The sequence below is a fragment of the Clinocottus analis genome, unplaced genomic scaffold (assembly GCF_023055335.1).
Source record: "Clinocottus analis isolate CAN_PGR_092001 unplaced genomic scaffold, fCliAna1.0.p SCAF_23, whole genome shotgun sequence".
Classification (NCBI taxonomy): Eukaryota; Metazoa; Chordata; class Actinopteri; order Perciformes; family Cottidae; genus Clinocottus; species Clinocottus analis.
Window position 1 is genome coordinate 2280001 of NW_027175965.1, and position 15572 is coordinate 2295572.

At 42.1% G+C, this 15572-nt stretch overlaps 1 protein-coding gene across 2 annotated transcripts in view; it reads left to right on the top strand.

The window, feature by feature from the left end:
* Positions 1 to 14369, top strand: part of adcyap1r1b (adenylate cyclase activating polypeptide 1b (pituitary) receptor type I) — a 21050-nt gene extending 6681 nt beyond the window's left edge. Inside the window, exons 2-14 of one of the 2 annotated variants that reach the window (XM_068589605.1) lie at positions 1567 to 1675; positions 4716 to 4818; positions 5841 to 5954; positions 6241 to 6344; positions 6446 to 6543; positions 7399 to 7531; positions 7665 to 7818; positions 7905 to 7965; positions 8060 to 8129; positions 8229 to 8320; positions 9004 to 9133; positions 9467 to 9508; positions 9820 to 14369. In XM_068589605.1, the coding sequence (XP_068445706.1) occupies positions 1616 to 1675; positions 4716 to 4818; positions 5841 to 5954; positions 6241 to 6344; positions 6446 to 6543; positions 7399 to 7531; positions 7665 to 7818; positions 7905 to 7965; positions 8060 to 8129; positions 8229 to 8320; positions 9004 to 9133; positions 9467 to 9508; positions 9820 to 10194 (1536 nt within the window). In that variant the 5' untranslated portion in view covers positions 1567 to 1615 and the 3' untranslated portion in view covers positions 10195 to 14369. The remainder of the gene's footprint in view (positions 1 to 1566; positions 1676 to 4715; positions 4819 to 5840; positions 5955 to 6240; positions 6345 to 6445; positions 6544 to 7398; positions 7532 to 7664; positions 7819 to 7904; positions 7966 to 8059; positions 8130 to 8228; positions 8321 to 9003; positions 9134 to 9466; positions 9509 to 9819) is intronic. The other variant, XM_068589606.1, reaches the window with a different exon arrangement.
* Positions 14370 to 15572: the final 1203 nt, after the last annotated feature.

Here is a 15572-nt window from a genome sequence, read left to right on the forward strand (position 1 = left end):
TCTCTTTGCCCACACACACTCTCTCTCTCTCACACACACACACACACACACACACTGAGACAACACCAAATGTGGCAGGGTCAGATACCATCAGTGTCTTGCTGGTTTTCTTTTCTTTTCCTGAAAAATGAATTAATGGCAGTTTGTGCTCGAGCACTCTTCATGAGAGCTTCTCGCTCCAAGAGCGTCAGCGGCCATTATGGAGGCCTTGGCAGAGCTGCAGACTCCCATTCATGTTGTGTCTTCTTATTTTTCCTCCCGCAAAAAAAAAAATGAACGAAGGTTTTGTTTGTGCGAGGCTGTAAAAGGCGTTCAGATTCAACGACTCAAACGAAATTTGCTGTAGAAATGTGTGAAATCTTTCTACTGAAAGATATGCTGAAATGTGGGTTCAGTTTAGTTTCCATGAAGGCTGAGTTTAGTTTAGTTTCCATGAAGGCTGAACGTCTGCCATCCTTTAGCAACTGAAGTCCATGATGAAATGGGATGGGATCTATTTACGGTAGAGCAGTGGATGCAGCAGAAAGGAAGTTCCAGGTCCACGTGGTTCGGTTCAGATCCAAACTCAGCAGCTCTCTCCGCTGTTGCTCCTGACAACGGCAGGAGGAGGGGCTTGCTGCTGGCAGGGTTTTGGGTGAAGCAGTAATGCCAAGCTGCCAAGCTCTCCCCGTGGGACGAGGCCCGACTGCTCAGTCCTTGCTACTTGGCTCCGCTCATGCGAACCCCCCGGGCCCGCAGAGTCAGGCTGCATCCGTGAGATACAGGCGCACACGGGCTCGTTGCAGACGAGCCCGTGTGCACTTGACATGCTCGTGTTCACGTGCACCATTTGAAAAGCCAATCGTTCAATAGGCTGATCACATCTTTGCAATAGCTGCCCGCAGTTGTGAGTGGGACGTTCAGTAAATGTAATTACAACAGAGTATTAATTATTGTGTTTTCAAACTGCATTTCCGTATAAACCCGATAAAAGTACGGCAATTAATTATTGCCATGATGCAGTTTTAGTCGACTTGATTATGAAACTAAACAAACGTAGTTGAGATCACACACAGATTGTGCAGTGGATCGTTTGCAGGATATCTAAAACACTTTGATGGGGAAAATTGTCTTAGGGCCAAGCAACACGGGGGTAGATTTTTTTATGCTAATCCAGGATTTTTTTTAAGGATTTCCCACGGTGTGTGATAGGACATGCTTTGTTATCATTATCAACTTTTCTTCTCATGAACTAGTATCTCATTTTTTATTTTCTGAGAGAATCCGTTTCCAATAACTGTTTCACTTAAAGCGACAGCACGTCAATATAAAGCTGATGTCTCAGAGTAGAAGCGTACGCGTTAAAATAAAGAGCTGAACACACACATATCCAGATAGAAATGGAGAATTTATAAACATTTTTTACTGTTAAAATGGTCTCTGAGTGCTCTCAAGTGGTGAAATATAAACAAACACGTAAAGAGCTTTTATGAAAGACACTTTCCTGTGATGTTTATGTCCTGGTGCGATATGATGGAGATAAAATGTGGACAAACTATGTTGATGTCCCACTCTTGTGTTTTTCAGGTGCGAAGGTGAGCTGACATCCTGTTGAGAGAAAACTGAGAAACAAATCATGTCTGCCGCCAACGTCAGCCCGTTGATCTTCACCCTCCTCCTCCTCCTCTTCCCCTCGGTGAGCTCATTTCAATGTTCTTTTCCTTTCTTTTCCTTCTTTCTTTGTGGATAACATGTCGGATCTACCTCTGGTTTCCTTGTGTGAATAAGCATGCAAACAGACTCTGCAACAGGTGGAGCTTCACGTGAATTAATTCAGCCAACAGGTGTCGCGGCCTGATGTCCGTGCGCTCGTAAAGTCGTTCTCATAGTTGAAGTGAGCGTATGGAGTGTCTGCATCAATAATGCAAGGCTCACTGTGTGGCAGGAACGATGGATAAGGATGCGCTCTCATCATTTATTCATTGTTTATTCAACATTATTCCTCTCTGTTAAATCTTCGACGAAAGAGAACGTCCTCCATCCTCCGTCCTCCTCTCCTCTCCCATAAAAAGCTGTGATGGAAAGCAATCTTTTATTACTCATAATAAATGTGAGTCATCACCCTTGAGATGAAGTGTTGTCTGAGAAACTGAGAGACGAGCTCACGGGAAGATGGTGGACGAAAGCAGGAGGTTGTATGACCACAATCAGAGGTCTGTACGGATAGACAAAAAAAAAAAAAAAGACTACATTCCTCAACTAATCTTCTGGATGATCTCAAAGTAAGCAATTTTCATACAATACAGATGTTTGGGTCAATCAGAACAGTTTGTTTGTGAATATAGAAGTCTTAAAACCCCCAGTGAGATCGTCCTGATGGAGAATGTCGGGGTGAAACCCATACATGTGCTGCTTATTAAATAATAAATAAACATTTTTAAAAAAGGACCTAAAAACTGTATGAGTTAAGCCAGATGTCAAAAGCGAGCAGGCTGGTGACTCACCCTCTTGCTGTGTGTAGCGTACCTGCTGGTCAGTCCTCTGTCAGTATGTCTAAAGCTCAGAAATCTGAGTGTTAAACAGAATATTCTGATTTAATGTTGTTAAAAGATAAATGATTGTCATAGGTTTAGTCTACTTAAAGGCTTTGGTTAAAGTATGTGAACAATTCATGGTTTAGTTGAATATAAGTCAACGCGTCCTTATTCATTTCACTACCAACACCTCGCTAGAAAGCTGTTAGATAAAAGCTGTTAGATGGAAGCTGCAAACAACTGCAGACATTTATTATATTTCATTTTTGCTCATAAATTTCCCTTAACTGCAACTTTGAAACCCAAAGCAAGTGAATCGACATCCTGTATTATTTTGAATAACAGTGAACGCTATAGCATGATATGATGTTGTTAAGCAGCCAAACTGCTTTTAAATATTACATGAACAAGCCAGACACACACTCATTATCGCACTTGTGTACATGTAGTGTGAAGCTGAGCATCGGTGCTGTACACAGTTTGACCTAATTAGATATCGTGAAGTGATTTAGTTCAGAAAGATACAATATAATTAGTCGCAGGAGAATAAACATCAGATAAATAAACACACACACACACATACACACACACACACTGCTCTTTAAACTTTCCAAGATTCACACAGTCACACCCATCAAACAGCAATCCTACAAATTCAGTTCATACGCACTTAATCGGCATTAACGATCATCGATGATCATCGGCTGAGAATCAAGCAGAGACTTGGACATGAAGGTCGTCATTGGTCGTGACCTCATGTTGCAAATCAAAGTTGATTTGTTATAAATAACTAAATTGTGAGTAATGAATGCGCTCATCTGTGTATAGTTTAAATCTCAAACACAAAACCTAATTTAACATTTATCAAACAAACATGCATCAGCATAATATTAGATTAGGATTAAGATTAGGTGAGTTGGTGCACCTGTAGACAGGACATGGAGCTTAGTCACCTGGTGGAACGTTCCAGAGAGCTCCATGAAACTTTAACCTGACCCGAGGCCGCATCAGGTGGACTGAGTGGACCTTCTTAACAAAGTCATGCCTCATGCGTTCTTACTTTGCCTCTGCAGTTATTGTGGAAATTGTTCAAGTTTCAAACTACGACCAGAAAAACATCATGTTTCCCGGGAAAATTTGATTCAGAATGCAGCTTAGTTTTATGTGAACATCATTTTTGTTCAGGCAACAGGACTGTTGTACTGCAGACAGAAGCAATTTCCACAATTGATAAAGCATACAGTATAGTGTAGCTTTAAATCAACAGACGAGTGTCTCCAGTGTCTCACTAACAATTCCAGATTCAACACCGTCCACATTCAGCTCCAGAGAGCGTCATCACCGGCGCTTTTTCTCCCGGTGTACTCAATTCAAACTGTCCCTCTGCAGACGTGCTGCCGCTGTTGCTGCGGGATTCGTATCTACAGAGAGTGTGTCGACGCTTGTTCCACACAGCGGCCCCCCGTAACGACTGCGTCTCCGTTACTCTGCCAGATACTCAGTGCATGAATCCCAAGCGGGAAGCTGTTGACGTCAGCGGATGAATCCTCGGGTGATTCCCCTCGGCCCCACCTCGTGAAGCCGTGACGCGGCGTCTCCCGGACTGACGCCAGCGCTGAGACGCACCAGGTTGTCTGCCCACCAGACGCAGCCCTCCATCAGCCCTGCGTTGTGCGGCCGCCAGGAGGGCTGTGAAGGAGGCGACTCTGGACGTGACCTCCGTGTCTCTGAGTCGTAGCTCTAGGCCTCCGGCTTGATCTCTTGGCTCTGGTGCACGTTTCAACAGTCACCTCAGTGTGTGTGTGTGTGTGTGTGTGTGCGTGTGCGTGCTCCGCAGCTTTAAAACCAGATGGGTGTAGCGGCAGTGTGAAAAGGGCCCGTCTGAAAGGCTCCCCCGCCTTGTTTTTTATAACAATGAGGCCCGTCCTCAGGGTCAGTGAGCATGGGGACATTGCCAACCGCTCTGAAATGGTTTGTTTAATTGGTTGAGTGTTTAAACAGATCCCAGAGCTGAGACCTCTCCCACACTGTGATGGGAACAGCACGGTGAAGCTAATGAAGCAGATGCGTCCATTTTACCTTTGCTCCTTCCTCTGGGCTCTGATGTAATCTTCGGCCACTTGACTCTCTCTCTCTCTCTCTTTCTCTGTGTGTGTGTGTGTGTGTGTGTGTTTGCGTGTATTTGTGTTGGTTGTTTCCCAGATTTCAAGTCAACAGACGCCCTTTCACTGTGTGATCAAGATGGAGCAGGAGAAATGCATGGAGATGATCGCCTCGGACGATCCTGGAAATGATCCAGAATTTGGTAGGCTTTTTTTGGGTCGAGGCTTTGATTGGCAGCATCTCATGATGATGATCCTTCACATGAGAGTTGATCAGAGGGACAGTGAGTGACAGGCGTCTCCCTGCATGACGGATGAAGGGAAGATCAAACTGAGTGAGAGGCTTTGTGCCAATTCTCCTCCCTAACCTTGTTTAGGAGTCTCTTTTGGTTTGGAAGGGTCCTCCACCAAAGAGAAGACTGTTGCATTTTCAGTTTAATGATGTCAGGAAGCGAAGGATGGCTGACTATGAAACGACTTCGTCAGCTGCCCGAAGAGCACCAAACATTGTTAGTGTGTTGCGGTGAGGGCTGGTTGTGTTGGACAAGCACAGCAAACTATAGCGCTGTTTGTTTAAAGATGTTCTTTTTGTTGCAGTTACGACTGAAGTTAATGGAGTATTGGTTTCAAAGCAGAGCTTGTTAACTAAGTCGCAAACCAATGAAGGCATGAACATTACTCCAAACCCACACGATTGTCCTCGATATCTTAGCCATGATTTATTGTGTAGCCATTTTGACCAGCTAACCTCCACGATCGTGTCCCTTCCAAATGGATTTTAACATTTGGGATTTAGCTACAACAAATTATATTATATACTACAATAACCAATCATCACACATAAAAGACATAATATATTTTTTTCTAGTTATTTTTTCGGTCTCTCGGATGCTTTTCTAACATTTGACTTGAAATGAAAAACTGCAGGCACTAAATAAAAAGGATGCACAGGCCGAATACCGGCAGGGAGTAACCAATAGAATGTGTTTACATCCAAAAGAAGATGTGAATTAAAAAGAAAAGGTAGTTGTTCATCGTGGGCGCTGGCATGGGAACTGACATTTCAGCCGGCACGTGCCAGTTTCAAGGATCTGTGATTTTAAAGAAATGATGAGTGAGCTGCAGGTGGGCCTTTCCCACCCCCTAAAACAAATTACATATGGCTCTTCAGAATCAAAAACACTCACTGCTGCGCACTGTGTTTGTCCACCTGTTGTGTTCGCAGGCTGTCCGTGGATGTGGGACAACCTGACGTGTTGGCAGCCCGCCAGGATTGGCGAGGTGGTCGAAGTCAACTGTCCCGAACTCTTCTCTCAGGTCATGAGTGAAGAAGACTTCGGTCAGTTACTCTGGACTTCCCCATTGACCTTTTTAGGCTCCATGTTTTTGAGTCTTGCTGCAGTGTGATTATACCGTGTTATTTCAAATATGCAGATGCTCAAATGAGAAATTGGAATAAATGTTTAAACTGAATGAAATAAAAAAAAAAAATCACACATTTCTTCGTTCTCTGCTTACTTGAAAACTGAAGTAATACATGTTCAAGGGTCTGCTTCTCTCCCTGATTTCACTGTAGAAATGAGTCTGTGTTTGCCATAATCCAATAAAGTGTCCCGCGTCCACAGAGCTCGGGAAGGTGAGTCGTAACTGCACTGAGTTCGGCTGGACAGAACCCTTCCCTTATTACATCGATGCCTGCATGTATGAGGAAGCGAACAGCAGCCACCCGGTGAGGACACTACTGTCTGCGGCTTGTGCGTCTACAATTTCTTTCTTTTTTTAACTCCACTCGGCTGAGTTTTTTCAGTTTCTGTTGTGCTTGTGCCTCAGGACATGTACTATGTGTCGGTGAAGGCTCTGTACACCGTGGGCTACAGCACCTCCTTGGTCTCCCTCGTCACGGCCATGGTCATCCTGTGCAGGTTCAGGTGAGGACCGTAGAGTTCATCAGACACGCATTCAATATCATGAAATATCCACAATATCCAACTCTCATTATTTATGAGGGAGCAATCAAAGGATCTTACCTTTACACATCCCATTTTCAGGATGATTGTGTTAGTTTTTCAAAAACATGAACTGTTATCAAAGTTATTTAGATGTTTTAACATTAATAGCTTAAAAAAGAATGGGAATATATCGAAACATTGTTGCTTAAATGTATATAAATTCCCGGTAGGCCTGTCATTTGATACCCTACAAAAGCTTTTAGTACTAGTAATACTACTATTGGTACGACCGGTAATGCTGCTATTCTTTCACTACATCTGGGTCGCCAATTATGTTTTAAGATTTCAGCAATCAACCTTGTTCTTGTCCAGGTCAAGTTCACTTCTTGGCATTGAATGTTCTTGGCAAGTCCCATCATGTTTGTACAATTGATCTGGCTGACATTCATTTACATCCTAGCTTAATATTTTACCAGCTGTGTGCAGATCTCATAAGATCACATACTATTCTTCACCATCACCCATCTACGTGTTAGTAATACACTACTACAGACTACGACTACGATTACGCGTATGAATACTGCTGGAATTGCTACATCAATTATTAACACTACCACTAATAGCGTTGCTGCTACTGATACTACTACTGCAAATATTACCCCAGCTGTACTACTACTGCCAGTACTGCTGCTCCAACTACAGTACTACTTCAATTAGTATTTCTCTATTACTATGCTGCTGCTACAACTAAGTACAGTACTACCACATTACAAACAGTACAAAAGTCAGTGCATTGTTCTTTTGCAAAAGACTTTTTCATGTCTGTTTTCCCAGGAAGCTGCACTGCACCAGGAACTTCATCCACATGAACCTATTTGTGTCGTTCATCTTGAGAGCTATTTCCGTCTTCATCAAAGACGGCGTGCTGTACGCCAAAGAGGACAGCGAGCACTGCTTCATACACACCGTGAGTAACGCCAACACGGCGACATGTCAACCGGCGCCCACAACGCTGTCTGATCTCATGTTAACCGGCAGCAGAGGATTTGTTCATTCAATCTTCTCTCCTCGTTGTCTTCCGCCACCTTCCCCCCTCGAAGCTGGAGTGTCGAGCAGTGATGATATTCTTCCACTACTGCGTCCTCTCTAACTACTTCTGGCTCTTCATCGAGGGTCTGTACCTCTTCACTTTGCTGGTGGAGACCTTCTTCCCCGAAAAGAGATACTTCTACTGGTACATCGTCATTGGTTGGGGTGAGACAACAACCACCTCTCTCACACCAGAGTTCTTATCTGATGGGTGGACGCCTCGATATTGATGTCTGTCATGTTCACAACAGGAACCCCCACAGTGTGCGTGACCATCTGGGTGGTGCTGAGGCTGCACTTTGATGACATCGGGTAGGTTATGAACACCAAGACATTTGTGTTTTTGTATGTTGGAGTTTGTCTGTTCCTGCACTGAATGTGTTGGTGCCTCCTCCTGCGCTCTCAGGTGTTGGGACATGAATGACAATGCTGCCATCTGGTGGGTGATCAAGGGACCTGTGCTCGCTTCCATTATGGTACGTTATTATGGTACAATATAATGGTAAATAAACAATCCATCCGTTACCAAAGAATAATACCATCATCGCCGTCATCGGTACCTTCCTTCTCTACAGATCAACTTTGTGCTGTTCATCGGCATCATCGTCATCCTGGTCCAGAAGTTACAGTCCCCAGATATCGGCGGAAATGAATCCAGCATTTACCTGTGAGTCCGATTACATTGACCATATGTTTGATCCTTTTCTGCCTGACATTAGAGTCATATGTTGTGATAGTTACACTTACACTGATTGTTTCAAGCTGACTTCATGAGCACATATACAACATGTCTGCATTTATTTAAGGATGATAAGCACACAGGGGGCCAACAGTTCTAATAGCACTCAACCCAGACACACGTTATGCTGTTTGTGTATATGTAGACCACTGTCGGCTGTGGACATTTTCCCGAGTCCAAATCAAGTAAATATTATGTCAACTAAGTGTAAGAAAGGGTTTGAAACCTGGTCTAGGTTCTAAGTCATGACCCATCCATCCACCACAACTTCCTCCTCACACATACTTTGCCACTTTTATTTTATACTAATAATACTATTATTACTTAAATATTGCCGCCATTTCAGTTTCAAGTAACTTTCAAGTAAAGTTGCAGTTGAATTTCTTCTGTGTATCCCTCTGTTAAAAATCAACATAAATGTGTGAACTACCAGACAGATGGCGTGGGAGCAGTTTTGCGTTCCTGCAAAATGTCAACGCCATTCCCTGATCCATTTTTAGACCACCATTTTTGTTTTAATTGGGACAGACTGTTGTCATTTCTTCGTAAGCTCAATATAATGAGGACACAAACACACTGTGGACTCGTCATAATTTTAAGTTGTTTTGCAGGAGGTTGGCCCGCTCCACTCTGCTACTGATTCCTCTGTTTGGGATCCACTACACTGTGTTCGCCTTCTCCCCTGAGAACGTCAGCAAGAGAGAGCGTCTGGTGTTTGAGCTCGGCCTCGGATCCTTCCAGGTGACTGCTTCTTTCGCCGTCACCTTATTTTAGAAAATAACAATCGATGTACAAACTGTGGAAAAGCATGGCTCACTGTCACGGGAAGGATGGGGATATTACCAGAAGTGTAAACCTGAGATTTGGACACAAGATCTTCATCACAAAAACGAAGGCTTTAGACTCGACAGCTGCAAAACTTTAAGTGAAAGCAAAATATAAGAAAAGTGGAAAAAAAAACTCTAATAACAACTTAAAAAATTGGTCGTACTGCTTTTATTCACAGCAGTGTTTCATCTCACACACACAACTGTCAGTGTTTTTGTCTCATGCTTGGACTCTCTGTCTCCTCAGGGCTTCGTCGTGGCTGTCCTCTACTGCTTCCTGAATGGAGAGGTAAAGATCCTTTCAAACAATTACTGACACCATTACACCAGCTTTCTGATGCATAATTCTAATTAAACATGCAGAATAATATTACTGACCTACAGCTACACACTTAAGGTATGGAAAAGGGTCATTGGTTTCAGTTTATATAAAAACATGTATGGTTTAAAACCAACGTGTTTCTCTCAACAACAACAAAAATCAGTGAGAAACCTAAATCTGAGTCTTAGAGTCCAGACAGAGCTATAGAGTCTGACTGAAGGACAGTTAAGTGAGCTTGTCTCTTTCCAGCGAGGTCCATTAATAATGACCTTGTGAAGTATATCCCTCAAGGTGCAATCGGAGATCAAGAGGAAATGGCGCAGCTGGACGGTGAACAGGTACTTTGCTGTGGACCTGAAGCACCGACATCCTTCTCTGGCGAGCAGTGGGGTGAACGGGGGCACGCAGCTGTCCATCCTCAGCAAGAGCAGCTCGCAGATCCGCATGTCCAGCCTGCAGGCCGAGACCCCGGCCACCTGAGCGGCTCCGGCGGGGACTCCGGACCCGACGCCGCCAGACCTGCCGCACCCACCGTCATACCGATGACTGGTCTCACCGACTCGTTCCTCAACCCGTACCCCAACCCGTACCCGGACGAAAACATGATGGAAACCCAACTCCCCTCCTGTGACCCAGAACAGCCTCCCGTCTGACCAGTCCCACTCCGAAAACATGACCAAACCTGAACGTCAGGCGAATCTCGTCATGTCCCTGACCTTTGACCTCGTTCTGGAGGGAAACACAAACTTGGTCCAGCTGTTCGTGAGCAGCCTCTCTGCTTCGCGGGGCGTGATTACGAAGTGGATTGTATATCTCGTGGCTTGTCTGGCCGTACCATGCCGAAGAAGCATTGGTTATCTCTCTGTATATATACTGTACATATATATGTATGTGCTGTTGGTCTGGTGCTGCAGTTACTTGCTGCTTCATAGCACAGGGGACCAGTTAAATACTGCAGTCCTCTCACAGTGATCATTCCAGTCTGTCTGAGGAAGCTTTTACATTTGTCCTCAAGTGTCAAAATGTGCTTCAGACTGTAACTACACACTGTATTCCTCTTCAGAAGCAGCCGTGAAATGTAGAGGCTTAGTTTCAGACAGACAACACTGGGCAATGTACATACCTTAAATGGGCACACTGATTTTGCACATGGAGATCAGTTTGCTTGTCCCGTTGAGTACTTATCAGGCTGTGATGTAATGTCTTGTGTTGCAGGAAATAACCCCAGCGATGTCTCGGTGATGTCATCAGGGTCATTTTAGCTTGGGCTTGGAAACCACACATTTTAAACTGAAAATATGTGTTACACACAGAGGGCCTTGCGTTCGAAAGATGTGTGTTTTTACCAGGCAAGCAGGGTCTATTATAAAAGGAGTTTGCTGCATTATGGGAAATGTAGTGTCCAGTGTTGTTGGAGCTCGCACCTGGACTAAAACTCATAATATCTCAGCCTCTGCTGCTTTGAATCTGATTGCCCTGATGTACAGTAAATACCTTAGGTGAGTAGTTTTGAATTTAAAGAATGATAATTCACACATCAGTGTTGAAAATATAACTTTTCACCATCAAATCACTATTATTGATAGTGCTAAGGGTCAGCTGATACATTATGGAGCCCCAAGACAGACTCAAACTCATTCAGAAAGCGCAGTATTATTCCCCACAACTGGCACAAGCCTTTGTTTCATGTGTGGACTGTGAATGACGTAAAACAATATAATGGTGGAATGTCGAGGAGAAATGTTTAGATCTTAAGATCTAACAGGTGGAAATTGGAAAAGCAGTATTTATAAGAAGGACATATTTTCTACATTCATGTAAAAATGCCAAAAAAAAAGAGTGAAAGAAAAAAACATACCAGGGTTCGATGACGACTCGGACGCTGACTACGACCACAAACACAAACCTCTCTTTTGAATCTCAGCACTGGGAAGTAGCCGTTAATACAAAAAATGTCAATGAGAATGAACTCGCGACGAAAGCGCCGTGAGTTCAATTGCTCGCATGAAATTGCATTTATTGCCTGTGGGGTTTTGTTCACTGCTTTTAGTGAGAATTCAGTGTTTATTTCCTTTTTCTTCAACTCTCTGTGTCCAATCGGGCTGCGGTGGAGGTCACACGCTGTAATATGGATTCTCTTGTCGCTTTGTAGAGCCTCCTGCAGGAAGTTTCAACATCGTACTCGTCAAAGTTAAGTTGCAGACCATGGGAAACATCACAGCACTTACCTTTTATTTTGATTAATGAGGGCTCAGACAAATCTTTCAGACCTCATTGCAGTGTCTCTGTCCTGCAGCTATTTTCTTTGGTGAAATTTGCTCTCTTTATGCTTGAAAACAAACACATTGAGATACATTCTATACTTTTGGAGTGGGACTTTTACCAAGTAATCGAAACCTTCCTGAGTTTTTGCACGGCCGTGTCTGTGCTGCGTTCAGCTTTGCAGCTGAAGTCACTGCAGATGTTTCTTTTGGGCTGACTCAACTATCCTCTGAACGCCAACGTTCAACTCTACTTTGTGTCTCCAAAAGTGCCTTTAAGCACAAAACAAGTATTTTGATTTCTGTTGATGATTCGAAAGAAGAAGGAAAAAAAGAGAGTTTTTTTTTTTAAATTTCAAAACGAAAACTGCAAAGTTAAGAAAATGATTGAATAAAGTGCTTTAATGTTGCTTAAGACTAAATCAGTGTTTTAAACCTGGAGGCCTTCAGAGTACTTTAACTTGTCTTTGCTAAAGATGAGCAGAACATACGACCGATTTGTGTTTTGGATGAAGCAGTGCGACAGTATATTGATGACTCAGCCAATGTACAGTACAGTGTGTCACATGCACAAATGAATAACGTTTTCTCGTTTTACTGACAAATCCAGTGGAACATTACTGGACTGTAGGAAGTCGCATGTACCTGAACCACAAAAGACTTGTCTTTATGATATTCTTCAAAATACAAGACCATTTCATCCTCATTTTTGGCTGTATTCTTAATTTCCACTATGTATGACTGAATTTGTAATTTATGTAAGAAGAGAGATTATTTGCAAAACTAACATTTTCTGAATTGTCTTTCAAAAGAAACGGGAACTGAACAACTCCAAAACAAACAATTATTTGATTATTATATATTTGCTGTTTCTTTCTTATTTATGACCCTATAATAATAATAATAATAATAATAGATTAAATACTGTCTTTAGATGTTTAGCTTTTTTCATCAGCTGTTTGAAGTCTCACAATAAACACATTTTTGGTAATTTGCAGGTAAAAAGACGTCAAGTACGGAGTCCCACGACTGACTATTATATTTTAAATGTTAAATATGTATTGTTTTTCAAAGATAAATCTAAGAGCAAAACTACTCAATTATTACTTTATTACTAAAATCTGGGATAATAAATGTCTGAAAGCGTTCACTTTCCAACTAAATATTGCCGCATCTATCTATGTTTTACTCTAAACACACATCTCTTGACCTGCAAACTACCAAATTGACTTATTTCTGGGAGTCCAGACCACCCAAAGGGCAAAGAAAGAAAAGAAGGGCTGACCGGAAACTGTCCTGTCTAGTAGTTCTGCCGTGTGGGGCGGTGCAGGCCCAGCAGCAGCCAGAAGGGGGTCGGTCCCGTTTGGGGAAAGGCCTGGACAATCACCACCTCTGCTTTGGTTCAGTTGAGCTCATTACAGACATGTTGACAATCTTACTGGGTCATGAGCCGAATTTTGTTGATATAAATATATAAATATCTGAAAAATGTTTTTCTTTAGTGTTAATATGGGAGTTAGAGCCTTATATTGCCAGTACTATGTTGATGTCAGACAAAGATGTTGCTCTTATTGTAAGGATAAATATTCATTACAGTCTCTGAACTATGACGTAGTTAGATGAAGTCTTTTAAAAGGTCTGTAGTCAACCTTTGTGACGAAATAAACAACAGTTTAAATGTGCGAGACAGAAACAGCCTGCCAACGTTGTACCTTGTAAATGGAGTTTTCTGTGGTTCAAAGTGAATTACGCTGTGATTGTTTTCATGTTTTCTTTTAAATGATTTTTCTTATTGGTGATCGTGTTTGCTAAAAGTATAAAGCCTCCTGTAATGCCTCTGTACTCTGTTAAGGCTGATGCATGCGTGTTGAATCGTTTTGATCTCATTTGACCAGCAGATGTAATCACAATGGAGGGCGGAGCTTTCAGCCCATTGAGGGAATCGGAGCTGCGTGCTTGTTTACAAAATGGGCGAGGCAATTAATAAGCTACAACATGAATATTGGGTTTCAACTGTGAACGAATTATCGAACTGTAGCTGTAGTCCCGTCAGGACACATTGAATACTTTTCCTTTGAATGTTAATCTTTGCAGACATGAGGAAAAGTAAAGTGCCATAAAAAACTGCTCTTTTTTGTTCTTATCAATTTTTACTGCACAGCATGACAAGAAAACCGGTTTCAAATGTTTCTCCTTTTTTTAGCTTTTTGATGGTGTTTTTTTTATTGTATTGTTTCATTGTACGAATTGCCTGTTTTTAATCAGCTAGAGGGATAAAACATACATAAATGGGGCACAGCAGTTTGTGTACTGATGGCTGAATGTAAAAGTAACTTAAAGCACTCTGCTGTGAGCTCATGAGCTCCTCTTTTTTCAAGTTGATCTCTTTCACTGCACAGTGAACCATTTAATATTGTTTTGCTGTGCACAGTAGAAGGCTTTTTTTGTACATTATGAAGTATCGACAATAAATGTTTTTAACTTGTTGGCTCAATGTTGCTTTGTGTGGTAAATATTCCCGAGTTTTCTAGTTTAAAGAAAATGGCTGAAGTCATTTTTTTCATTTGATTGTAAACGGATCCTCTGAAATGACAGAGGCCAAAAATGTGTTCAAACTTCATAGACTATCTCATTAGCTTTGTCATATCATATCATATCATATTTCCGGGCCTCGATTGTGTTTTTTTTTTCATATAAAAACTATGGGTTAATATAATAAACATAAAATTCTATTATTTTTTAAATTTAGTTTGGCTCAAAATAATGGCAAAAGTGACCGCACATGACCGGGCGGCTTTGGATAAGAAGCGAGCAGGTTACGCAGACCCTTTCCCAGCGGATGTGGAGAGTAACCCGAGATGGAACTTATTGATCACTGTGGCACTTGCAGTGCCACAGTGATCAAAAAGCTAAACTCAGAGCGGCACAAGGAGAACCAGACATGACTGGACAATGTATAAAAGAATTGTTTCCATCCTTCCCTGAGCAGACAAAAGTGATCAGTCGGGTAATGTTCCTTTTTTAGAAGCACATATCTGTGTGAGAAGCTTTTCTCGACTGTGGACTTTAAAGCCCAGGCTTAGTGATGCCTATCTTGAAGCTGTACTCAGGGTTTCCACTGTGACCTCGATCAGGGTCAATGTGGCTCAGCTGTGTGAGCAGAAGTGCTGCCAGGTGTCTGGAAAAAACATAGTACAAAAGTACAAATGTATTGCATTTGTTGGTTCGGTATAATGTTTCAATAAGTTAAAAAATCTAACATGTTTGCACTCTTAAAAGCTAATATGAAAATGTATAGAGACTGCTGGTTGCCCTTTTTTGTTATGTACACCGAAAATAAGTTATTAAAGTAAAAGTAAATAAATAAGTAAACTTTAAAAACTTTCTGTGCGGCCCCCCCAATGAGATCACAATACTAGCGGTGGCCCCAAGCAGTGTGTGTGTGGGATTGAGTCAAAATGAACTACAGTGTGATGAATGTCATGTGTCACCCGGTAAAACAGTGTTAACCTAATGTGTTGAGAGTTGTTACAAAAAGTAAAAAAAATGATGTATCGTCGGTTTTAAGACATTAAAAGAGCCGTTTTGAAGGTGCTTTTAAAAGATGTACTTCTTCCAGAAACCAATGGGCTTGTAGCCACAGACAAGAAGTTATTGAGAGTATTAACAGATGGACACATTGTTGGTTTTGGTCTTTTCATGGGATGTTGACAATAAGAACTAGAAGTAGTGCCTGTTGTACTGTCATGAAGCAGTTTATCGCTTCATCA